Raw genomic sequence first — 27,673 nt, 5'->3', positions numbered from 1 at the left:
TTTTTAATATAAGTTTGTAAAATTAATGTATAAAAATATTAATAATATGAATTTTTAATTTTATGCATTTTAAATTTAAGTTTGGTGTGAATTTTAAAACAAAAATTTACTTTATTTCATTAAGTTAAAATTTTGATATTTAAAATTCGTCGTGAGTTGAAGACTAGGTCGTTGAACCGAAATTGCTTTACCCGAGGGCGGGACCAGAAATTTTATTATCATTATTTTTAATCTTATTGAATTAAAGTATGCCAAAAACATTAAAAACCCAAAAATCTTTGCTTTTAAAACAATCGTTTTAAAGTGACAAATTTTAATATTTTATCGAGGGACGAACTAGGACTAAGATCCGAAACGCCCTCATCCTAAAAAGAAACAAAATTTTTAATTTTTAAATAATTATTTGTTTTAAAAGTATAAGGTTTTTATATATATATATATAAAAAAAAACCAGGGACCCATGCGATCACATGGGATTTACCCTGTAACCTCATGCGATCGCATGAGGTCAGAAAACTGGTCAGGAACAAAAACTTACACGAGCTGCTTCTGTCTCATAACATCAACACACACATACACCAGCATACACACACATTATCACCAAAAATCACCAATTTTCAACCAAAATCAACTAAATTACTTGCAATAATCCGCTACAATCATGTCTTTTCTCAGATGGGAAAGCAGAAAGGTAAAGATTTCACCCCTAAACTCATAAATTTCCTAATTTTTGTGATAATTATAAATATTTGTCCTAATTTGATTTTGTTAATATATTATGCATGTATAACCTAGATTGATGCTATTTAACATGATTTGAAGCCAAAAAGTTCAAAAATTTTAGAAATCTAGGGTTTGTGTTCTTGAGCAATTTGGGGCTTTTTGATATAAACAGGTTATGGCCGAATTTTGTCATGAATTATTACTAAATTAAGTAGTGTAACATGTTTAGGTAGCTAAATGATCCAAACTTTGATCCTAAACATGATTTTTAAGAATTAAAGTGGACTTTTCAAGTCTAAAATTCATGAACTTGATTAATTTGATATAAATGCCATTTGAAACTTGTTTAATGGCTAGTAATGATTATTTTGACATGTTATTTGAGTTGAATGCTTATGAACTTTGTAAACATTTTCATATATGCTTGTTTGAAAAAGTGTAGAATTGATAAAAATATGAAAATGAGCTTGAGTTTAATATGGATTAAACATGTTATTGTAATTGTTTTAATTTGTTATTTTGCTAACACTAATGCATATTTGGATGCACAAATTTTGTGTTTAATGTGTTTTGTAGAAATATACCGAATCTGGCGGTGCATCATCATCATCCAGACAACCTGAAAACGAACCGCAGCCAGAAATGCAATATGAGCCACAATATGAACCAAAACCTGAACAAGAACAACCACAGGAACCACAACAACAACCTGATCAACACATACCATATTATGATCCACAACAAGAATATGTTAATGCCTACGTACAATTTCTGATTCATCCAATAATAGAACACCCAACGATTCATGAAGAGGTTTTGCATCCCAATTTGAGATTTGATCGAAGTTGGAGAGATTACCCGACGTACCAAAGTAACAAATTTAAACTGGTAACGAAAAATGTAGAAGTACCGGGGTAATCGATTGGGAGCCTTTGGAAAGGGTCCAACTAGCTAACTCAGTTAGGCAGCATCTAATCCAAAGGTATGGTAACTCTTCTTTTTTTGATTGGGAACGTTTATTCACCATTCGTAGGCCTGTATATAAAGAGTGGTGTGTTGAGCTTATGAGTACTATATCATTTGATGCGGATGTAGTTAGGTTAGACGATAGGAATTTTCTTAGATTTTTACTTGGCCGTAGGATGTATAGGATATCCATGCTGGACATGGCCAGGGCTTTACAGATTTACACTCCTGGTGAATTACTACTACCTGATTGTACAAATTTGATTTATCATGGTGAAAGGGTAGATAGGAATTTTGACGAGGACTCCGTCTGGAGGCATATGTCAAATTATAATGTTTTTACGCGGGGAGGAAGACACTCCTATTTAGATATTAACAAAGCAGAGCTTCGTATTATACATAGATTTTTAGCTAATTCGATTACACAGAGAGGTAACAACAAGGAGAAAATGACTTTACACAATTTATTTTACCTTAAGTGTATTCGAAACACTAGAAGCTTTGTTAATATTCCCTACTGTGTTGGTTTTTATCTGTCCAAAATGGTGGAAGGAATACAGGACGAAGGAATAATAGGAGGGGGTATTTTTGTTACTCTCATTGGAGAGTATTTGGGTGTAGATAGGGATCAATAGGGTCCACTGATGGTATGTAGGGAACAGGTTGAGACTTTAGGATTGCGGGTCTATCAGGGTGCAAAGTTATTAAAGAGCAGACGCAATCAGGCAGTACCATATGAGGGTCGGCATCCACAGGTAGAGAGAGTTTCAGATGAGGAAATGGAGGAAGCGGATGACATTAGAGATGTCATTAGGAAGGCTGTTACTGACATTTACAGTGTATAGATGAGGTAGAAATGACAAACGAGGCTAGACATAGTCAGTACGAGCAGTGACAAGCCGAGAATGTGTACGAGCATTCTAGGCAACGACAGCATGATAGATGGCACTATCATCAGCATCAGATCATGAGCCAGCTATCACCTCAGGTACCAAATAACTACGTACCAACCCGACCTGCTTACTATCCACCACACCAGCCCGATATGCGACCACCATTTACTCTCTACGACCCTAACCAGGCCTATCAGTACACCTATAACCAACCGTGGAACCCGATCGACGACATGAACTAGAACCCCTATCCAGATTGATACAGTTCCCGTTGGTGATTTTTATCTTTTATTATTTTTATTTACTTATATTTAAAACATATAATATTGTGATACTTTTAATGTAATGTTTAATATTTTTATTATTATGTACTAATATTTCATATTTATAATTTGAAAGTGGGATGTTAAGTCCCATTTCAAATTACCATGCATGTTATTATTTGTATATATGTATATTGTCAATTGTACACAATAGGGTAAAACAACTAACTTTCAAAGCCTGACATTAAGTTCAGCAAAAGCTACTAATTTTGATGACAAAATGAAAACAAATGTGATGTAACAACAAGACGGAATGAACAAATGATGTGCACCATTTATCATTCAACAAACAAACAACAATATGTTTGGAAACTTTGGTAAAATTTAATCATTTTTCTACGCTAATCACCCTCAATAATTTAAATTATTACTGATTTCTTGCAAATGAGGGCATTGCAAGATCTTAAGTGTGGGAAGGGGTTAAATTCTTTCGGATTTTTAAAATTTTAAATTTAAACACTTGGTTACCATTAAAAATACTAGTAACGCAGTAGTTGTATTAGAATCTAGTGCTCTCTGATAATAAAGAACAGCCCTAGTCTTATATACTGACTACCCAATTCTAGTAAAATTTTTCAAAAATTTTCAACTAAATGAACTCAAAATCATGTTTATACATATTTATGAACGATAAAACTAGGTGTTAACACCGAAATTATTGTTACCTCGGAAAGGACATAAATTGAGAAACAACTCAAAATGCTTGAATTCATTTAAAATGGAATAGAGGAAAATAAAAAGGCAAAGAAAGGAAAATAAAAAGGCAAAGAAAGGAAAATAAAAGCCAAGTGTGGGAAAAATTTACCAAGTTATTTAGAACATATATCACATATTTTTGTACAAATAATTGAAGATACTTTTGTTTTGGACAATTTTATTAGTTTTATCCAATTTCTTATAATATATTTAAAAGAAATGTGCCACTTGATTTAAAAAGGAAGTAAACTCTTCCGAGAGAAAAAATACACGCGCTTCTTGATTTAGGTCAGGAAGTTGTCGTCCAGACCAGTTGTAGAGTCTACGAAAAACCTTGAAAAGTTTTCTCAAAAATCAGTTGGAAATCCACGGACCTCAGCATCAAACAGGGTCGCCAAGTGGTCAGACTTATCCTAACCATGAGAGGATCTGTCTCGTACAATGGGGGGCACCATGCAAATTAGCTTATAAGACTAATGAATCAGATCCCCAAAAAGGATAATCTCCTTAAAGATCAAAAATCAGCTTTTAAGACTGATATTACTCAATCCTTGAGATTGACCTTAAAGATTGAGAATTCAAACTCATGAAATTCAATGATATCTAAACTCGAGCTTGAACGAGAAAATATTTTGATCAAATTACAAACCGATTTGTTTTCTGAAAACCCTATTTTCAATGCGTTCATTACCATTGAACGTAAAATCCTAGGAATTCACCTGGAATTCATTAGGTCACCTGAACCAAATCGGGTGTCAACCGTAAGAATGGTGGTTGCATAGCATGGTCAAAGACAGGACTTTGTGCCAGACCAAAAAACTATAGGGTGATCTTTACTATTGCTCCTACAAAGGATAATAATTGCATCCGACACGTTATAGACCATAATCAAAAGCATGTCACGGGACATTGCCTTAACAGTTGCATGTTCAACGCTTTCCTTTACAACCGGATGGTAGTTTACCGAAAGGTAATATACGGAGCAAGTATACTGGACATGTTGCTTTCCTAATACAAGGTTAGCAAGTGGGTGACACAAAATCATAAGTTTTGAGCTAAAATTTTCAAATCTGAAACCCACCAAACCCACAAAAGTATTTTGCAAACACCGGTGAAGGGTTATTCCGAAATTATATGCACATAAATATAATATAATATATAAATAATTCTTAAAATTATATATATTATATATATTTAATAAAACCGTCGGCAATAAGAAAACAAAGCTATGTGAGCTGGATCAGAGGGCCATGCGATCTCATGGCCTGGAAGCTTTAAATCCATGCGATCGCATGGCAGCCTATATTATAATTTTAATTTTAATTTAAGATTAATAATAATAAGGTTATGTTAGCGAATGTTGTAAGTGTGTAAGTCAAAATTCTGTCCGTGTAACGCTACGCTATTAATACTCATTGTAAGTTATGTTCAATCTTTTTAAATTAATGTCTCGTAGCTAAGTTATTATTATGCTTATTTAAATTAAAGTAATCGTGATGTTAGACTAAATATTAAAGACGGGATAATTGGGCTTTGGACCATAATTGGGGTTTGGACAAAAGACCGACACTTGTGGAAATTGGACTATGGGCTATTAATGAGCTTTATATTTGTTTAATTGAATGATAGTTCGTTAATTTAATAAAAAGATTTACAATTGGACGTACCTATAAATAACTATATACACTCGATCGGACACGATGGGCGGGATATTTATAAGTACTAATAATCCTTCATTTAACTGGACACGGGAATGAATTAATAGTCAATGGACTCATTAAAACAGGGGTGGATTACATGCAAGGACACTTGGTGTAATTGATAATAAAGTATTAAAACCTTATTACAGTTTAAGTCCCTAATTAGTTGGAATATTTGACTTCGGATATAAGGATAAATTGACGAGGACACTCACACTTTATATTTATGACTGATGGACTATTATGGACAAAACCGTATGGACATATCGAATAATCCAGGACAAAGGACAATTAACCCATGGTAATAAACTAAAATCAACACGTCGAACATCATGATTACGGAAGTTTAAATAAGTATAATTCCTTTATTTCATATTTCATCGCAATTTTATTTACTGTCATTTTATTTATCGCACTTTTTAATTATCGTACTTTTTAATTATCGCAATTTTATTTACCGTAATTTTATTTATCGTACTTTAATTTATCACACTTTAATTATCGTTATTTACTTTACACTTTAAATTAAGTTATATTTATATTTTACATTAGGTTTTAATTGCGACTTAAGTTTTAAAATCGACAAACCGGTCATTAAACGGTAAAAACCCCCTTTTATAATAATAATAATACTACTTATATATATATATATATATATATATATATATATATATATATATATATATATATATATATATATATTTATACAAATATAGTTTTAAAAATATAGCGTTAAACTTGGCTAGCTCCCTGTGGAATGAACCGGACTTATTAAAAACTACACTACTGTACGATTAGCATCACTGCCTATAAGTGTTGTAGCAAGGTTTAGGTATATCCATTCTATAAATAAATAAATAAATAAATAAATAAATAACTTGTGTAAAATTGTATCGTATTTAATAGTATTTCGTAGTAAATATATAACTATTTCGTATACACCTCTGCACACATCAGTTCCAAACCATGGCTCTTAGGCTTAAGAAAATGTTACATCAAGATATGTTGGCACCTTTTTGATAGATCGGTCAGCTTTGAATTTTGCTGGGTTAACAAATCCTTATAGGGAAATGAAGCATACTGAGTATCTACCCTATTCTTACTTATGAGTTACTAGCTACAGCTACTTATTCACATCACGTTCAAAGTGTGACGGATACTTTGTTCTTTAGGTTTCGACTGGGTGGTCGTGACCAGTCGATGAGTATGATGAATATTGCTCGTGCGTTGGGTATCTATGGAGAGTTTGTTCAGGCTGTTTGGGTTGAGGATTTTCATGTTGGTACTGCTAGACAGGGTCATTCGTGCCCTAATCATGATGCTTTTGATTATAATGTTGTGTGGAGACAGTTTGGTATTCCCGATTTCGATTTTATTGGTACCGATATTAGGAGGAAGAACATTGTTTTTCCCTATATTCGAAGCTTCCAAGTCCTTTTCTCCCACACTATCTCCTTGCGAAAGGAGAATACTGAGAAGTTGACTCAGCCTGATTGTTGGTATTTGTCTCAGATGATTAATCGGTAGCCGGTTAGAATTCCATATTGTGTGGCTGATTATTTGAGTAATGAAGCTAGAGGTAGGAAGCAGGGAAGTGCTGTTTGTGGTGGTCACTTCATGAGTTTGATTACTCGGTGGTTAGGGATCCCGATTGATGGTCTTGGTACTCTTTTGGGTGAGGTTGGTCGTGCTAATGAGAGGATTTGGTTGAACGCTAAAGTGGTTATGCGTGGGCAGGGTGAGACTTTTGTTCCGTTTAATCAGCCTGTGGGTCAGTTGTTGCCAGTTGCGCACCAGTAGGATGCGTCGCATGGTGAGGCTTCGAGCAATCGTACTAGGGGTAGTCGTAGAGGTGGTCGTAGTGATGTAGATGATCTGGCTCGTGTGATTGAGATGATGACTGCCCTGAACAGTTGTCAGGGTGATATGATGGATTTGATAGGGACTCAACATACAGAGGTTATGGCTAAATGCCAAGAGGATACGGGTGCATTTGATGAGTTTAGGAGGAGACCAGATATGATTTTTGTGACGACCCAGGAATTTCCGACCAAATTTAAACTTAATCTTTGTATGATCTCGACACGATAAGCAAAGTCTGAAATGTTGAGTCTTAAAACTTTTGAGCTGTTAGATGAATTCATTTAACCCTTGACTATTTCCGACGATTCACGAACAATTGTTTGTAAATAAAATATGTATATATATAGATGTAAAGTATATGTATATTAACTTGAAATTATAAAATATAATGTATAAAATAAGATACAAAATAATTAGGTGTAATTAAAAATGAATTTATATATCTAATATAATGTATATGTATCATTATTATTATTATTATTATTATTATTATTATTATTATTATTATTATTATTATTATTATTATTATTAATATTATTATTATGTATATTATAATATATGAAATTTATAAATAATAACTATCCTATAAAAGTCATTATAAAATATATGATATGAATATTAAATTTTACACAACTAAGTTTAGATATAGTATTATATCAATATTATTATTATTACTCTTATTATTATTTATTAATATTAATATTAATATTATTATTGTATATTACAATATATATATTTATGTAGATATGAAGTTTGAAATATATAAATTGCTATAGTATTATTGTTACTAATATTATTATTATCATTAATAATATTAGTATTAGTATTATTATAATTTGTATTATTATTATTATTATTAATAATATTATTGTTATAACTTTTAGAATTATTATTACCATTATCAATAATAATAATGTTATTATTGTTACTATTATATTATTCTAAGCTTTTATTAGTTACAAAGATAAAAGTGTATTACTATTAGTGTTATATATTATTAGTTAATATTGTTAATATTAGTTATGTTATATAAAAATAAACTAAATAAAATAAAAAGACATATTTTAAGCGAAATCTGTATTAGGTTCAATTTTTTATTTCCTCTTCTATTCTACTCGTGAACCCTGCTGTCCACATCATCCTAATTACAAAACAAATTTGATAAAAGTGTTGTTGGCCACTTCATTCATTCAACTACCCTGATGAAACCTCTAAATTAATACACAATCGAACCATTAACAATTTCTACGAGTGTTAAGCTCAAAGATTACATCAAACCATTATCAAACTTCACATGCACTTCATCTACAACAAAACAAACAATCACCACCGGCCATCTTCCATAATCTCTACCACTTAAACCACCATTACTTGAACCGCCACCATTGTAGCTGCACTTGCTGTCTTTATTCTGTTTCTGTCATTGTGCAGCCCATAATACCACCACCATCATCGAACTCACCATCTTGAACCAACATAAATCACCATAACCTTCACATAGTTAAGCACTCGATAATATCCAAGCTACTACTAAGCTGCTACTGTTGATGTTCGTTTTGTGCTACTATCTAAGCTCCACACAAACTCCACAAACTGCCATTATTCGGTAACACAAACAGCACCCATTTAAGCACATGCAACCAAAATTAAACCTGTTCTACCTTGATTCTGCTTCAGCTGGTAAACATTCCCTATCTACTGTTTATTACTACTCCTATTAGCTATTGACTTCCATCAAGAACCCTCATAACCGTTTTCTAATTTATATATATATATATATATATATATATATATATATATATATATATATATATATATATATATATATATATATATATATATATATATATATATATATATATATATATATATATATATATAAACGTACGTATACCACCCAAGAACACCCTCGTCACTTTTCTCTTTCATTTGATCATGGTTTGAACAATCAAAGGAACCATCATCACTACTATTGAACACCTCACCATCGAACACTAATAACCATCTACCACCGTAAGTCACCTCCATCTCTCATCTCTTTATCTATTCTCTCTCTCTAAAAACCCTCGATCATGAAACCATCGAGCATGAATATCCATTACCGCCACATCCATCAAACACCTACAACAAGCCTGCTACCTCCACCTACGGCCACAACCATCTCCACATCAAACCATCACCAATAAACCTCTATCTCTTCTTTTCTCTTTTCTCTCTTTCTTCATTTTTTTCTGTTGAATTCGTGAACACCACCATCGAATAAGCAGCTTTTATTCGACTGCCATAGCAACTGCTGCTACGCTGCAAGTTTTTTGTTTTATACAACCCATAAACCACCATCATTCTCCACCCTTAATCGCCACAGAAACACCCCAAAAATTCCGTCATCTGCTGTTATTTGTTACTGCAGGTATCAGTCCAATTTATGTTGTTAAAATCCACCATGATTGAACCTCAACTGCAGCTCCTGTTTTCCTGTCTCTGTTTATACTATTGATAAAAGAACGATGATATATATTGAGAAACAAAAGAGATAATAATTGACTTTAATGATTGATGATGTGTGTTATTAGTGGATTTTGAGCTGTTGAATTATCATGATGCTTAATGAATAAAGAATGTTGGAGAATGATGGGATTTAATTAAAAATAAACATAGCTAGTCGACATCTGCTTTTCTATTTCCGTTTTAAAACCACACAGAAACCAATTACAATATTACGGAGTATTTGTTTTTGCAGTCGGGCGGAGGGCCTTTACCTTGTTGATTGGGCTGAGTTATCTTTTTTTCTTTTTGGGTTTATAATAGTTGGTGAGCTAGATTAAGTGGACTAGGCTGCCATTCTTTATCTTATTGGGCCGTCACTCTTGAATTCATTAAACTAGTCTATTGGGCCGAGTTAATACAAAGTTCTGTTGGGCTTGAAAACGAAAATACAGATTTATATATTTATGTATGTGAGTAAAATTAGAAAGGAACAAGTGGATGGATGGTTTGTGTGGATTTTGGGGTTTTGAGAGGTCGCGGGTTCGAGTCTCGTCTAGGGCATTTCTTTTTAGAAAAAGCTTGGAGAGGGTATACACTTTTATTTTGATTCTCTCATTATTATTATTGGTTATTATTATGTTTATTATTATTATTGTTATTATTATTAAAATTATTATTAATAGAATTATTATAAGTATTATTAGAATTATTATTAATAGTAAAATTATAAAAAGTATCATTTTAATTTTATTATCATTATTATTATTAGTAAAATCATTACTTTTAGAATTATTATTATTAGTACACATTATTATTAAAATTAACATTTTTATTAAAAGTATTATTTTTATTAAAGTTATCATTTTATCATTAATATTAAAAGTATCATTTTAACTCTATTATCATTATTATTATTTTTATCATTTCTAATATTATTTTAGTATTAATACAATTTTAACAAACAAAATATATATATATATATATATATATATATATATATATATATATATATATATATATATATATATATATATATATATATATATATATATATATATATATATATACAAAAATGTATTAAATACATATAGCATAACAAAATTTATATTTTTATTTATTTTAAATATATAAAATAAATATATGAAATATATAGATTATTAATATAAAATTGATATAACTAATAAATTACTATATATATAAATTTGTTCGATTACAATGTGTTAATATATATATAACTGATATAGGTTCGTGAATCCGAGGCCAACCTTACACTTGTTCAATGATGTTATATGTATTTTTACTACAAAATATAGTATGGTGAGTTTCATTTGCTCCCTTTTACTCTTTACATTTTTGGGACTGAGAATACATGCGCTGTTTTTACAAATGCTTTATTAAATGCTTTTGAAATATATTTTGAACTGCGAATACATGAAATGCTTTTATAAATGTTTGACGAGATAGACACAAGCAAAACATTTCTCGAATGAATTATTATGCAGACAGAAGTTCTGCGGATTATTATTGAATTATGTGGACATGATAATTGCCACCATTGAATTATGTGGACATGATAATTGCCACCATTGAATTATGTGGACATGATAATTGCCACCAGTTGATGTGAATGTTATATATCTAGAGAATGATTTTATACACAGGTTATGTGTATGTTATTTTTGTGCACAAGATATGTGTACGGTTACTATGATTTATGAAAATGGTTTCGTACACGAGAAAGATGCACTGTATTTAAAAAATATAGCATGTACATTACAGGTGGGTATAGGATTCGGGCCCATTTGTACCATGCAGCATTTAAATTTTGTGGTCTATCAAAATGATGAATTTTATTGTTTTATGATAAACTTATGAACTCACCAACCTTTTGGTTGACACTTGAAAGCATGTTTATTCTCAGGTATGAAAGAAACATTCCGATGTGCATTTGCTCATTTTAAAGACTTTATTTGGAGTCGATCATCGCAATGGAACCAGATGTTGGTGACTTCATCCAGATGGATTAGGACGGGTCCTTTCAATTTTGGTCGCTTAGATTACTCAGTACAGTGGGGGGTCCATAATAATGAGAGATTCTTTGATCATTCACTTAGTACTGAGCCCTTTGACCCTACCTATTATGAGCCACCACCACCGTACTCTCCATATGTTGCATTCCCGCCAGCTTGTTATGACCCTGCTTCTGCATTGGCTCAGATTCAGCCAGTTGAGGATGATGAGGAGGAGATCTGGAGGTTCCCATGATGATCTATGATTATCTTTATTTCAGAAACTATTATTATTATTTCTATTCTGATGATTCGTACTACTAGTCTGTAATAACTGTGATTATGTTTTTATTGTATGCATGGAACTTATTATTATTATATATGTCCTGTTATGGTTGGTTGTTTGTTACAAGTATATGATGATGATTTAAAGATAGGACTATTGATGAAGCAGTTATAGATGCTTCCCGCCTACATTATAAGCTCGAAAAGGGAGATTTGCTTTTATTTATCACTTATAATTATATCCTCTTTTTATATTAATATGTAATATGCAATGAGGATGGGGTGGGAGATATTAAATTTTGCCTACATGGCACAAATTAAAATTTTTCAACATTTCATTCTCATTTCAAAAATCTTTTTGGAACTATAAATTCTTAGTCAAACTTATGTCTTTTCACTAAATTAATCTAATCATAAAGCTAATAGAACTACTCTCAACTTCGAGATTGGACTACTTGTTTAAAATAAGATGTAACGCCAAAAATTGTGAAACGGTTGCAAACTTATAACCACTACCATATGGCATGATAAGCATGGAGCACTGAGGCAACAAAAGAGTCTCAATACGGACCAACTTAGAAATTGCCAAAATGTAAAGCTAATGCTAAGCATGAAAGAAAGAAAAATGAAAAGCAAAAGAGCCTAATGAAGGCCAATAAGAGTGATGAAAGCGAGAGAAAAGAGTTACAATGTGAACCACACACTTTTAAAAGCTCTAGTTAGATAATAAAAGAGTCAAATGATGACCAACTATTGTATAAATCTGGTTTAATAAACATTATGACCACTGGTACTCCTTGGTCTGGTTCAGACTAGTTGTTATAATAATAAAAGCTAACTTTAAATTGATTAGACATCTTTTTGACTTTGCATTTTGCTTCCGCTTTTACACCAATTTTTTCCGTATCATGACTACCTATTAAACCAAGTCCGTATTATGTTACCTAGTTATTATGTTTCTTTTGATACGTGATGAAAAAGGTTCTAAAAGATAATGAATGTTGGGAATCTTTTAAAAGCTTACTTGAGGACAAGTAAAAGCTTAAGTGTGGGATATTTTATACTAACTCCAAAATTATACAGTTTTTTCATAATATTTTGAGGAGTTATCTTGGTATTTTATAGACATTTTAATACTTAAACACGCTAAAATGGGTAAAATTGGGGGAAAAGATATTTTTAATATTTTGTTTGAGTTATGTATTAAACATGATCAAAAAAATAAAAAGTTGCAAAAAACTTGATGAAGACGCCGACATAAGGGCACTAAAGCCGTCGGCTTCGTCATCAGATTCCAGAAAGTTCCAGAATTGATCGCAGAAATTGAAGAACTTGGTGACCAAGAAAAATAGAGGCAAGCCGCCGGCTTTCGAATGAAGCCGCCGGCTTATGTCACGCGGTTAATCCATTTTGCTGCCCAAGTTCAAGTTAAAATTAGAAAATATTCTCATCTTGATCCGGCAGCAATCAAGCCACCAGCTTTATACTGAATCCGCTGGCTAGAGTTACATAGAAAATATCACTATACGCTTCAAGATCACGTTTTACATAGGCCCCACTCCAAGTTACTGTGAAGTCGCCGACTTCACATCCAAGCCACCGGCTTGGGTTGGCGGTTTCTAAAATCATAAATTGAGGTTCTAGGTTTAGTTTTTAGTCTTTCAGTTGTATTGTACTCTGTATTCAGAGACAAATCACGAATTTAGTAGGGTTTTCATTTATCAACAACATTCAAGCTATTCAATCAATCTTTCGCTTTCAATTCCTTTATGTCGGTATGAGTTCTTTCAATTATTCTTGTCTTTTATTTATTGTTATCTCTTTAGTTATGGGATAATAGCATTTGATGTGTCAAAAGTGTGTGCAATAATGTGTGCCTTTTTAATCTACTTTTAAATTTATAATATCTTAATTTACGATTTAATTTTAACACCCTAATGAGCAACAGAATCCGATAAGATGTAATTTAGTATTTAGTAAGTTAAGGTTCGTCCCAAGAGAACGAGTGGATTTAGAATATAAATTTTGATTTTAAGATTTAATTGTTTTAAATAATGATTAAACAAAAGAACAGACAAATTGCAAATAAATAAATTGAAAAGATAAAAAGATATTAAAGAGAACACATGCTTGAATCTTTCACACTTTGTTCACAATTGCCTTTTGGAATTAAAACCAAACTCAGATTTATTAGTGGCCTAAGAATATCTAATCCAAGATTAGTTGATCAGGTTAATCCTAAAATAGATGTCTAGATTTCTTGCTTGCATTAAGACCTGATAATAGATTTAGTATGATTAACCAAACCCTAATTATAGTTACTAGCTATAAAACTCACAACTAAACTAATCCGATTTAATTATGTTTAAGTTTACTAAGTTTTAAATCTAGTGATGTTCTAGTTAAAACCTAATAGTATTTGATTAATGTAAATCATATTAATCTAACGGTGGTGTTTTAATCAGACATAAGACATAACAGAAACCAGAGATTCTGTCAGAATAAAATTTATGTGTTTATAAGATAAAGTCGGCGGCTTGGTCAACGAAGCCGGAGGCTTCGTTGATTTTGTTGAATAATTCAGCCGAATACTTTTTAAATTGATCTGAGTATAAATTACAATTGAATAATAAAATTACCAGATAAAGCCGGCGGCTTTGGTCTATGAAGCCGGCGGTTTCATATCCCAAATATGGGTTTGTGTTTTCTTCCATACGATTCGAATATTTAGGCAATTGATCACAAAGTGTTACATGATTCAAGCATATGTAAGGGTGTTAGCCCATAACTAAAGTAAAGACAAATAAAAGAAAAGATTTGAGATAAAAGACCATACCGACATAAAAGAGATTGAAAAACAAATGCTTCTTTAATGAACTTGAATGTTGAAAATAAACAAAACCCTAACTAATTCGTGTTTTTTTTTTGCTCTAAATGCAGAGTAAAACTGTTCTGATATAAAACTCTGACCCTAAGGCCTCTATTTATAGTTTTCAAAACCACCAACCCAAGCCGGCGGCTTGGATGGGAAGCCGTCGGCTTCCCTTGACTTGGATTGGGGAATACGTCAAACTAGGCCTTGAAGAATACGTCGTATCTTTCCGTATCATTTAAGCCGGCGGCTTCAGTGTAAAGCTGGTGGCTTGATTTCTTTTAAATCAAGGCGTAAATCTTTTCCATAAATAGCTTGAACTTGGTCGGCAAGCATATAAAACCATGTGATCTAGGCCGGCGGCTTCAGTATGAAGCCGGCAGCTTTACTGTATTTTTCTTGGGCTCCAAGTTCATCAATTTCTACGATCAAATCTGGAACATTCTGGATGACTTCATGGAAGCCGGCGGCTTTAGTGCCCTCATGCCGGCGGCTTCATCTTATTTTCTTCGTTTTTGACTGTTTTTGTTCCTGTTTTGTACATAACTTAAACAAAATATTAAAAATATCTATTTCCCCATTTTTACCTATTTTAGTGTGTTTTAGCATTGAAATGACTTTAAAATACCAAGATAACTCCTCAAAATGTTATTAAAATACTCTATAATTTAAGAGTTATCAGCCTTACATGTGCTTGAACTGATGTAACACCTTGTAAACATTGCATAAACAGTCGAATTGTATTAAACAAATCATAAAAACGGATCTGGTGTATGAAGCCACCGGCTTCATATACCAGAGCCGCCGGCTTCATTCTATTATATTGCAATTCTATTGCAATTCTATTGACTAAGCCGCCGGCTTCATCTACTTAGTATAAAAATATTAAATTAGACAGAATCTCTATAATAGCTGTTATGTCTTATGTCTTATTACAACATCATTGTTTAAATAGTTTGATATAAATAAAAACTATTACCATTAAGTTTTAACTTGAACATCACTAGAATTAAACTTAGTAAACTTAAACTTCATAATAAATTAGATTATTATAATGTTGAAGGTTATAGCTAGTAACTATAATCAGGGTTTGATTAATCACATAAAACCTTCTATCAGATCTTAAACATGTGGTGAATCTATACATCTATTCTAGGATTAACATGATCAACTAGTCTTGGATTAGATATTATTAGGTCTTTATTAAACCTGAGTTAAGCTTAATTTCAAATGCAATTGTGAGAAAGGTGTGAAATGTTCAAGCACATATTTTATTTAATATTATTTATTCGTTTAATTTAATTAGTTGCAATTTATTTATTTCTTATTCCTTTGTTAATCAAAACAATCAAATCTCAAAATCAAACTTATATCTTCCGAATCCACCCGTTCTCTTATGAGGAACCTTAACTTACTAAATACTATATTACATCTGATCAGGTTTTGTTGCTCATTAGAGTGTTAAAAGTAAAACGTAAATTAAAATATTATAAAATTTAAAAGTAAGATTAAAAGAGAAGCAATTCTGCAAACACTTTTGACACATTAAAGATTTTCGTACTTATCAAAATGCTAATAATGAAGATATTCCTAGTTTTGCTGAACACTTTAAAATGGATGAGAAATTGTTATATAAAACGTATGAAGAGATAGAAAAGTCTGGAGTTTTACCGGATGGGTTTTTTCCGGTAAGATTGAATAAAGAAAAGGATGATGTTTTGGAAGATGAGTGGAAGATTTTGTTGAAGATTAGGAAATATTGTGATAAACCAAAGCTAGAGCCTAAGTATTTGAAGTTTATTAATCTAAAAGGCTCATAAACAGCTGAAGGTAGAATCTTAGGTTGGATATATATGAAGGAATACAACATGTATGCGATCAAGAAGGAGTTTGGTATTGACTACATCAAACACGTTCATGAATTTAATACGTTTCTTTATTTAGAGCTTATGTAAATTTTCGGGCTAAGGATGTTATATTGTGATTATAATGGATTGTCTGGTTTACTTCAGAAAAGAATCAAGATGCATTTAGATACAAAAACTGGGAAGGTTTCGTCCGCAATATTATAAGATTAGCTATAAGACTGATCTCACCACGGGTAAATTTCGAAAGATTATTAAGTTTAACCCTTCGAAGACAATGAAGAAAGTCCCCTTGAAGAAGATGTCGCAGAATTTTAGTTCGAGGTTTAGATTGTAGTATTATGATGACCACTCTGAGGAAGCAGTCATAGTGTTGGATAAAAGGAAAAGGAACGATGAAGCTGTGATCCGATTGTTAAATCCAGGCTGGCTATGAAATTGCACTGAGGCTGATAACTTTATTTTGTATTACAATCGGTTGTTGTATCGTAACGGGAACCATGTTCAAGCAGAGTAGTTTGCTCGGGTTGCCAAATTTTTTTATCTAAATAACATGGTTACAGATCCATTTGAGAAAGAGAATGACTGAAGATTCTTGTTCGATAGAACTCCGTCTTAGGGGGAGTTTGTTAGTGCATTTTTGTAAATCCCTACTTCTATTGTTATATATGTTATTTCAGTCATTTTTCATTGAACAATATTTTAATCGTATTGTGACTATTGAATGTTTTATTATGATGTATACTATTTAAGCAATAGTTAAATGATCACAGTCGACCAACTGACATAGTCAGTCGATCGACTGAATGAGACATATCTTAGCCGTATAGTTTCGTCTTTAAGTCGGTCGTTAGCCTACAAAACACGAATAACAACTCTTGGTGTCAATCTAATCTCTTGTAGGTTTGATTCTTCGATCCTAAAGGTTAAGTTTATTCTTTTAAAGCATGTTCTAGTGTTTTCCACCTTTAGATCTTGTCGACATTTGATCTAGGATCCCTAATAGCGTCAACATAAACAAAAACAACCTTGGAGGAGCGGTAATGTAGCCGCTTATTAACTTAAAGGTCGCGATTCGAAGTCTGGTAGCCTTATTTTTAGTTTTTTTCAGATATATTTTTCCTTTACAAAAAGCGTCGTCGCAACGCGCGACTAACTTAAAACTTATTAAGATCAATAAACGAAGCCAAAACCCACAATTTATATAGTTGTTAGGTAAAATAATTAAACTCGATACTATATCAGTTGATTGTGGATTATTCTACTTTCGTATTACTTTTCGATTTGAAAAATTATAATCGTTTAATCAGTCATATCGGCTGGTTGTCTTAGGATGCTTATCATATGTCACGTCAATCAAAATACAAATTCCGATTACATCACGGTCTAATTAAAAAGATCTGAAAGGTTAAATTATTATGTTATAACAATTACTCGTATTATTATCTTATTACTAGCTTTTAAACCCGTGTCTACACACGGACCGAATTCCTAATTATTCCTCGTTAGTATCAATAGAATTTATATTTTTAGTTGTATAGTGTCTTAATGTTTAATACACGAGTAACACGATATTAATTGTATCCCTTGAAAACCAATGTACACAAATTTGTTAGTCGTTTGTTTGTGAGCCTTGTTATGAGTTTCATCCATTATATATATATATATATATATATATATATATATATATATATATATATATATATATATATATATATATATATATATATATATATATATAGTGGTAGGATCAAGAGGAAAGTAACCATTCGGGGGAAGCGGGGGGAAGCAAAAACTTTTTTTTTTCGTTTTTTGAAAAAACTTTGTTCACGAACATTATAGATGAGATGAAAATATGAACATTTAGTAGAGACATTTTGTGATAAATATTTTTATTTTGGCGGGAAAACGCTCGATGAAGTAATATATAACAATTATCGTGTTTTTCGAGCGTATTTTGAGGTTTTAGCTATTGGGGTTTAGATATTAGGGTTTAGATATTAGGTTTATAGAGTTTAGATATTAGGGTTTAGAAATTTAGGGTTTAGGGTTTAGATTTAGGGTTTAGATTTAGGATTTAGATTGAGTTTTTAACACGAACGGTTTAGAGTTTAGGGTTTAGGGTTTAGGGTTTAGGGTTTGGTGTTTTGGGTTTATGGAATAAACCCAAAACACCAAACCCTAAACCCTAAACCCTAAACCCTAAACTCTAAATCGGGCTAAATTTTACTTCACAAAACATGAAAAAAAAACGTTCATATTCTTCACGAACAATATTATCTTGAATGTTATTTTTGTTGATCGTTTTCCCGCCTAAATAATAACATTCATCACGAAGTGTCTCTTCTAAATGTTCATATTTTCGTGTGATCTTAATGTCGGAAAAAAATTTTCAAAAAAAACGAAAATAAAATTAAATTTTTGCTTCCCCCCGCTTCCCCCCGATTGGTTACTTCCCCATTGATCCTGCCCATATATATATATATATATATATATATATATATATATATATATATATATATATATATAATATATATATATATATATATAATATATATATATATATACTAGTGAAATGACACGTGGAATCACGAGTTTGATTAAACGAAACCGTTTATTGATATGTTTTAGGAATTAAGTGAATATAAATGCTAAAGTCGTTTAGTTTAATGACCCGTAAAATCACGGATTCTGACTAAGAAACTTGTAGTTGTTTTTACAAACATATAGAGACATGTATTTTCGCATACATATGTAATGTAATTAATCCCGTAAAAAAATCCATATTTGAATATTAATATAATAATAATAATAATAATAATAATAATAATAATAATAATAATAATAATAATAATAATAATAATAATAATAATTAATAATAATAATAATAATACTAAAGTTTGCTTAAATATTGAGTATTTATATTCTTAATAATTATTACTAATAACAAATGCTTTTTGAAATATTTTTAAATATTAAAATACAATTATTATATGAAAGTCGTACAATATGCTTTAAAATTTGTACATTTGTTCATTGAGTATTTTGTAGAAGATTGTAGAATTTATTTTAAAGTTTGTACATATGATCATGTGAGTGTTTTATCATAAGGTTCGATGAATGAAGAGAGTTTGTTAGGGTTGGATATTTATGGGTGCATGGATTATTGGATGTTAATATTATTTGTTAATTGATATCTTAATCATTATTAATTGTAAGATTAAATTTTAATTGTAAATTAAATTGATTTATGATGTCATTCAAGTAGGTTAGATTTTTTTTTTATTTTTTTATATTTTTTCTAATAAAGAAAAATAACTAATTATGATGTCATCGTTATAGCAATTTAATATTAACTAGATATATATATATATATATATATATATATATATATATATATATATATATATATATATGTATATATATATATATATGTATATATATATATATATATATATATATATATATATATATATATATATATATGTTCAAAATAATACATTATAACAAACTTATTTTGAAACCTTTTTATTTTTGTTCTCACTTGCGGTTTGTTCTAGAATGTTTTGCAGGTTTTAACTTGTTGTGCTTCAATTGATCTAACTATTCAAGTTGCTGAGCAAGTTGTGATTTGCAGTTCAAGATGTGTAGCAGCTTAAGAAGCATGTTTAATTTATCAGTTTTAATTTATTCATTTGTTTTGTGTTGGTTCTTCCAACCTGAAGAGTTGAGGGGTTGTTTCTGCCACTTTATCAAAGTTTATATCTGCTGATATAAAAGAGGAAGATATGCCAGATTAGGGTTAAGAACAACTCATTCATCGATCATATTGTGCTCTCAAATTCGTTTTCTCTCTTCTCCAGATTATCACAACCTTTTCCTCTTTAGAGTGATTTGAATCATTCCACATCTTGTGTCTTGATTATGTTCCTGTATTTCATTACTATTGAATACAGTTGATAGTTTTCAATAGATTGGTTGTAATTAGTTTTTGGATTAAGTTTTGGTTTGAATCTTATAATCTTGTCGATTATTTGAAGTATTGTGATTCGTATTATTAAATTTTACATGGTATCAGAGCGGGTTCGCTCTTGATTTTGGTTCGATTGAAGTTCTAGGGTTTGTTCGTGATATGATAATTGTGTTCTAGGGTTTGTTCGTGATCTGACATTTGTAGCAGTTGTTTAAAGGCTTCTTGAAGATTAAGATAATTTGTTTTAGGTTCGATTGACGTTCTGTGGGTTGTGGCTGGTAACAGAGATTGAAACCCTAATTTTTCAAAATTAGGGTTATGGTTTCTGCCTATCAATTGAAGTCTTCCGCTGATTGATTCTTTCTTTTCTCTAGTTTATCTTGATCTTCAAAGGGGAGTCTCGCGTTTATTCATATTATTTGGCTTTCTTAATTGCTTTATTGTTTCTTATTTGTGTATTGTTGATTATCTGATTTACAATTGACTGATTGATTAATCACTGTGCCCAACTCTTAATCCAAGTTCTTTGAAACTTGTGAAAACCTGATCAAGCACAGGATAGATTAATTAGTCAACTAGTTGTATTTGTTGCTTTTCTTGTTGCTTTTCAATCTGTCTGATTGTTTGTGTTTAAGATGGGTGATAGTTCTTCTGCTACACAGATTAATAAGTTGGATTTTAGTGATCCACTTTATCTTCATTCTAATGATATAACTGGAACACCAATTACTTCTATCAAATTAAAAGGAAATGAAAATTATAACATATGGAGTAGATCAATGAAATTGGCTCTATCTACTAAAAGTAAAATTGGCTTTATTAATGGAACTGTTGTTAGAAGTAAAACAGATGCGGTTCTTGCCTCTCAATGGGATAGATGCAACTCTGTTGTTCTATCTTGGATTCTGGGATCTGTAACTGAAGATATTTATTGTGGTCAAATTTTTTCAACTAATGCAACTGATGCGTGGAATGAACTTAAAGAAATTTATGATACGATTGATACTTCTATCATATATAACTTACATCATCAAATTAATACTTTAAAACAAAGTGATTGTTCTCTATCTGAATAGTATCATAAGCTTAACACTTTGTGGAAATAATATGATGCTATGGTGTCCTCACCTGTCTGTACATGTGGTGCAACTGCCTACACTTGTGCAGCAGCTACATAATTTAAAGAACATACAAAGATGATGAAGTTAATGCAATTTTTAATGGGCTTAAATGATGAATATTCAACCGTTAGAAGTAATATCTTACTCAGAGATGCTGTTATGGATGTTAAAGAAGCTTATGCTTTAATTTCAAGAGAAGACTCCTATAAAGGAATCTCTTCTGATAAATTTGTTAAAACCCAAGCCAGTGCTTTTGCTACTCAATCTAATAATAATTTTAACAAAGGCGGTAATAATTCAGGAAGTTATGCAAGTAATAATAATAACTTCAACAATAACAGAACCTCTAATCAGAACTTAAAATGCAAAAAATGTAATAAAACTGGTCACACTATAGATAGGTGTTTTGAAATCATTGGATATCCACCATCTTTTAAAAGAAGAATGAGTGGAAATCAAACTAATAAGTCCTACTCTAATAATAGTGTAACCAGTAAAGATGAATGTTCTGGTTCTGCTCCTGCTAGTCTTACCAATGATCAGCTAATGAAGCTTCTCAGTCTCATTAATGATAATGCTCCACCTGTAGATGCAAATGCAAACATGGCAGGTACTTTCATGAATTATAATGTGTTTTTAATACCAACTTCAAAAGATTTTTTAATGGTCATACTTGTAATAAAAATAAAAGTAAAAGTCTTGGTTGGATTATTGATTCTGGTGCCAATCAGCACATGACTGTGTCTGAGACTGGTTTAAATGACATTATTGATATTTCACAATTAAATTTAACTGTGGGTCATCCAAATGGAACTCAAGCCAAAGTTATAAAAGTTGGGAACTTAAAATTATCAAACAATGTTATACTTTATGATGTTCTGGTTGTTCCAGAATATTGTGTTAGTTTGTTATCTGTTCACAAACTGTCTAAAGATAGTAAACTTACTGTTAGCATTGATGAAAATAAATATTTTATTCAGGATTTGAAAGCAAAGACAACAGTAGGGACTGGTAGTCAATCTGGAGGACTTTGCATGTTTGATGAACATACTGTGAATGTCTTAGGTATGTCATGTAATGTTTGTGCATTTTGTTTCTGCTAAAAAATGGCATGCTAGGCTTGGTCATCCATTAGACCAAGTTTTAAAAGTGTTAAAAGAAAAATTAAATTTAAAAGATTTAAAAGAAAATCATCCCTGTGATATATGCCATAAGGCAAAACAAACCAGGAATCCCTTTCCTCTTAGTAATCATAAGTCACTAGGGTTAGGTGATTTAATTCATTTGGATCTTTGGGGTCCATTTAAAGTTCAAAGCAGAGAATGTTATAAGTATTTTTTAACCATTGTTGATAATTATTCAAGGGCTGTTTGGATTTTTTTTGTTGAAAAGCAAAGATGAAACTTTTGAGAATATTTTGACATTTGTGAATTTAATTCAAACTCAGTTTAATAAAAGGGTAAAAGTAATAAGAAGTGATAATGGAACTGAGTTTGTTAATCACAAAATGAATAATTTTTTAAGAAGTAAAGGTATTATACATCAAACTTCTATTGCTCATACTCCTCAACAAAATGGGATTGTAGAAAGAAAACATAGGCACTTACTAAATGTAGCAAGAGCTCTTATGTGATGCCCCATACAAAACCATCGTGTACGAATCATCAACAACAGGATCATTACAAGGTCAAACACTATATGCGTTTTCAAAACAAGTTGCATTCATGATAAAAGGTGACGTCATAACCAACATCAAATGTTTTACAATCAAAAGTATGCTTCAATGAACGGAAGCAATTAGTAGTAGTACGTGACCCTTAGGTCATTACAAATCATTGTTCAAAAGTATTAAAGTTATGAATGCAAGATAAACAGTTCATGCGGTGATAACTCTAGAGCAGCGGGTGTCTACAGCAAGACTAGTACACAGCGGAAGCAACCTTAAGCACCTGAGAAAAACATGCTTAAAAATGTCAACACAAAGGTTGGTGAGCTATAGTTTAAGTATAACAGTATGTAAGGTAGGCCACGAGATTTCAGTGCTACAAAGAGCGTTTCAAAACAGTATGATAAAGTATATGTTTAAACGTTAGCACTTGGTAACTAACTTAACGTTTATACCCCCTAAAAGTACACTTGGCAAGTGCGTATGTATACGAAGTATTAAACACCCGTTAAATGCTAGCGCTACTAGCCCGAGTGGGGATGTCAAACCCTATGGATCCATATCTAAGATTCGCGTTCACTGGTTCAAAAACCAATGACTAAACGTTACCGAGCTAAAGGGAATGTTTATGCCGTTGTATAACCCACAAATATATAAGTTTAAGTACTCGTGCCTAGTATGTAAAACGTAAACTGCGCGTGTATTCTCGGTTCCCAAAATAGTTAAAGTAAAAAGGAAATGCTATAACTCACAGTGGTAAAGTAGTGGTAAAGTCGAGTCGGGAAATAAGCAAGTACGTAGGTCCGGAAAGTCCTCAACCTAAGTCAAATAGTACTAAGTCATTAAATCGTCCCAAAAGGTTTAAATATATGTAAATTAGGTTTTAAAGGTCATCATCATTCATCATCAAACAAAAGGTGTAAAGTAAGTTTTGTTCATGAAAAGAGTTTAAAACAAAGGCTGAGTTCGATCAGTCACCACGGACTCTATACCTACTGAAATAAGGTGAGACCAGTGGCCATGGCTCCGTATATGAGTCCTTTAGTTGTGGTAAAAATACCAGAAGCAAAATCGTCTTTGTTTGACCGTGGTGACGGTCTAAGTGCGAGTAGGTCAGAATTTTTCAGCACAACGTTAAAAGACATAGTGACGATCGGAGGGCCATAAATCCTAAACCGTAACTCGGATTAAGATGAGTTTTAAATGAAAAGTTATGTACTTGAACAGAGCTATCTGAAAATCATCTTTACAGTAGCCTAGGTCGTACAAGTCAGACGCAGAAACAGTAAAACAGTATGTTCCGGTGGTTCTTGGTACTCGATGCTTATCACGGTTCTCATCCTTGATGCATATATCTTCAAGTGTACAACTCGTTGATGGGTTTACATCATATTAACCATGGTTTCATCATCATAACACAAGTGTAAGTCTAAGACAAGTAGCACAACTCAATTAAGCGTTGCAAGTGTCTTGATGAACCAAAGTTACATCAAAGTCTTAGATTTAATACATACATGAAATATAAAAGTAATATTGAACTACAAACTTGAAAGTAAACTAACTAATCAAGATCTTAAGATGGAGAACATAGTTCTTAGTTAGATCTTGAAGATCCAAGACCCAAAGGTCTAGATCTAAAGTTATTAAGTTAAATCCTAAGTAATAATACTTGAATCTTTACTTTAGTGAAACCATAAGTTACAAAACTTAGATTATCAACTAGTAAAGTGTATGTAAGCTCATAAGCTCTTGATTATGACAAAATTAGAAGACCATAAGCTATATAAACTTAGATCTTTCATAAGTATTTGAAGTTATAACTAAAGAGTTACACTTCCATGTTCTTGAACTTTCAAGTTAACTTTAAGTTTCAAGACAGTATGAGATCAAGACTAACTTGTAATACTTGACCATTTAAACCAACAAACATGAAATTAAAGTGCATAATATAAAGAAATAAACTAAGTAAGCAAGTAATAAGTTCATGGGTTTCATACTTTTAAAGATTCAAGCCTAAGTCTTGATCTTTAAGGAAGTAGACTTTTAGTTTACTTCATGAACACAAGTATGCTTTAACTCATGAACTTTCTTTAAAACTTTAAGTGTAGAACATAAACTAGAAAGTTTATGTTCTTGTATGTCTTGTAAGAACAAGATGATATGAAGAATCAAACTAAAGAGTTTGATTCTTAGTAGCAAGTAAGTAACAACAATAAGTAAGTAAACAACAAAATGTAATTAAACAAGAACAAAGAACAAGTGATGATGATGATTATGTGTATATGTATTTCGGTTTTAATGAAGAAAAGGAAGAGAAGATAAAGCTTGCTACTTACAAACTTGAGAGAGAAATGAGAGAAAAGTAAGTTGCAAGTTTGAAGTGTGTGTGAGAATGAGAGAATGCAAGTGAATATGTTAACAAAATTTGAAACAAAAAACACTCTTCAAGGCCATAAAGGCCGACGGCTTTTTGCAAGGGGAGAGGGAAGAAAAATGTTCACAAGGTTCTTGTATGTTAAAGTCTTAAAAGATGGATATTAGGGGTGATTGCATGGGAAAGAACAAGTAACTAGATTCTTATGTAATAAGCTAACTAGTTAGACTTTAAATGGACTACTTACATGTGAGTTGGGCTAAAGAGTCCATAAAAGATGTAGGGTGGGATTTTAAGTCCAATAACACTAATAAAAGTCCAAGTTCCATTAATTAACAAATTAATCCAATTAAAGCCCAAGTAATTAACTAGTAACCTTAGTTAATTAAAATGATCAATAAAACTTAATCATGAATGTAAATAATATTCAAAAATATTATTCGGGTAATGTACGTATGTCACAAAGACGTTTCGGGCATTTAAAGTCAAGTATGATCAATCATGGTAACAAGTAAATGTAATAACATACATTCGTTAAATCACAAGTATTAATAATAACAATTATTAATAAATAAACGTTAGAAAATCCAAGGTCGTTACATTACCCACCTGTTAAAGAAAATTTCGTCCCGAAATTTAAGCTGAGGTAGATGGAGGAGTCTGGAAAAGGTGAGGATACTTCTGCATCATTTGATCCTCTCGCTCCTAGGTAAACTCAGGTCCTCGTTTGGCATTGCATCATACTCGAACGATCGAAGTCTTGTTGCGTTTCAAAGTTTTGATCTCACGATCCATAATTTCAACAGGCTCTTCCACAAAGTGGAGTTTGCCATCAATCGTAAGTTCCTCAAGTGGTATGATGAGTTCGAGTGCAGCAAGACACTTCTTCAAGTTTGACACGTGGAAGGTAGGATGAACTGAGCTCAATTGTGCTGGTAGATCCAAACGGTAAGCAACGGGTCCAACAAGTTCCAAGATTTCAAAAGGACCAATGTATCGTGGGTTCAACTTTCCACGTTTTCCAAAACGAATCACACCTTTCCAAGGTGCAACCTTCAACATTACACGATCACCAATATTGAATTCAAAGTCTTTACATTTACAGTCAGCATAACTCTTTTGACGATCACGGGCAGTCTTAAGTCTAGCTTGAATTTGAGTAATCTTCTCCGTTGTTTCGTGGACTACCTCGGGTTCGGTGATTTGATTTTCACCTACTTCGGCCCAACAAATAGGAGATCGGCACTTGCGGCCATACAATGCTTCAAAAGGTGCGGCATTAATGCTCGAGTGATAACTGTTGTTGTAAGAAAATTCAGCGAGTGGCAAATGCCTTTCCCAGGCCTTTCCGAAATCAATGACACATGCACGCAACATGTCTTCCAAGGTCTGAATCGTTCGTTCACTTTGCCCGTCGGTCTGTGGGTGATAAGCAGTACTCATGTCGAGACGGGTCCCCATGGCTTCTTGTAAAGAACGCCAGAATCTAGAAGCAAAACGGGGATCGCGATCTGAGATGATCGATAAAGGTACACCATGCCAAGATACAACCTCCTTGATGTATAATTGAGCAAGTCTCTCCATCGTATCCATTTCCTTCATAGCCAAGAAGTGTGCAGATTTGGTAAGACGGTCAACAATAACCCAGATGGTATCGTATCCACCCACCGTCTTTGGTAGCTTGGTGATGAAATCCATTGTTATCCTTTCCCACTTCCATTGCAGGATTTTCGGTTGCTGAAATAATCCAGAGGGCCTCTGATGCTCGGCCTTAACCTTCGAGCAAGTCAAACACTTACCAACATAAGTCGCAACGTCCTTCTTAAGATTCGGCCACCAGTACTGTTCCTTAAGATC

General features: G+C 31.9%; 1 protein-coding gene across 1 annotated transcript; it reads left to right on the top strand.

Moving 5' to 3' along the window:
* Nucleotides 1–21,290: 21,290 nt before the first annotated feature.
* Nucleotides 21,291–21,731, top strand: LOC139841921 (uncharacterized). The gene has a single exon (XM_071832108.1). The coding sequence runs from the start codon at nt 21,291–21,293 to the stop codon at nt 21,729–21,731; it is 441 nt and encodes a 146-aa protein (XP_071688209.1).
* The last annotated feature ends 5,942 nt before the right edge of the window (nt 21,732–27,673 follow it).

The sequence above is a fragment of the Rutidosis leptorrhynchoides genome, chromosome 4, assembly GCF_046630445.1.
Source record: "Rutidosis leptorrhynchoides isolate AG116_Rl617_1_P2 chromosome 4, CSIRO_AGI_Rlap_v1, whole genome shotgun sequence".
In the NCBI taxonomy this organism is placed as follows: domain Eukaryota; kingdom Viridiplantae; phylum Streptophyta; class Magnoliopsida; order Asterales; family Asteraceae; genus Rutidosis; species Rutidosis leptorrhynchoides.
Note: the sequence above shows the minus strand (reverse complement) of the source record. Positions and strands in the feature narration are given on the sequence as shown.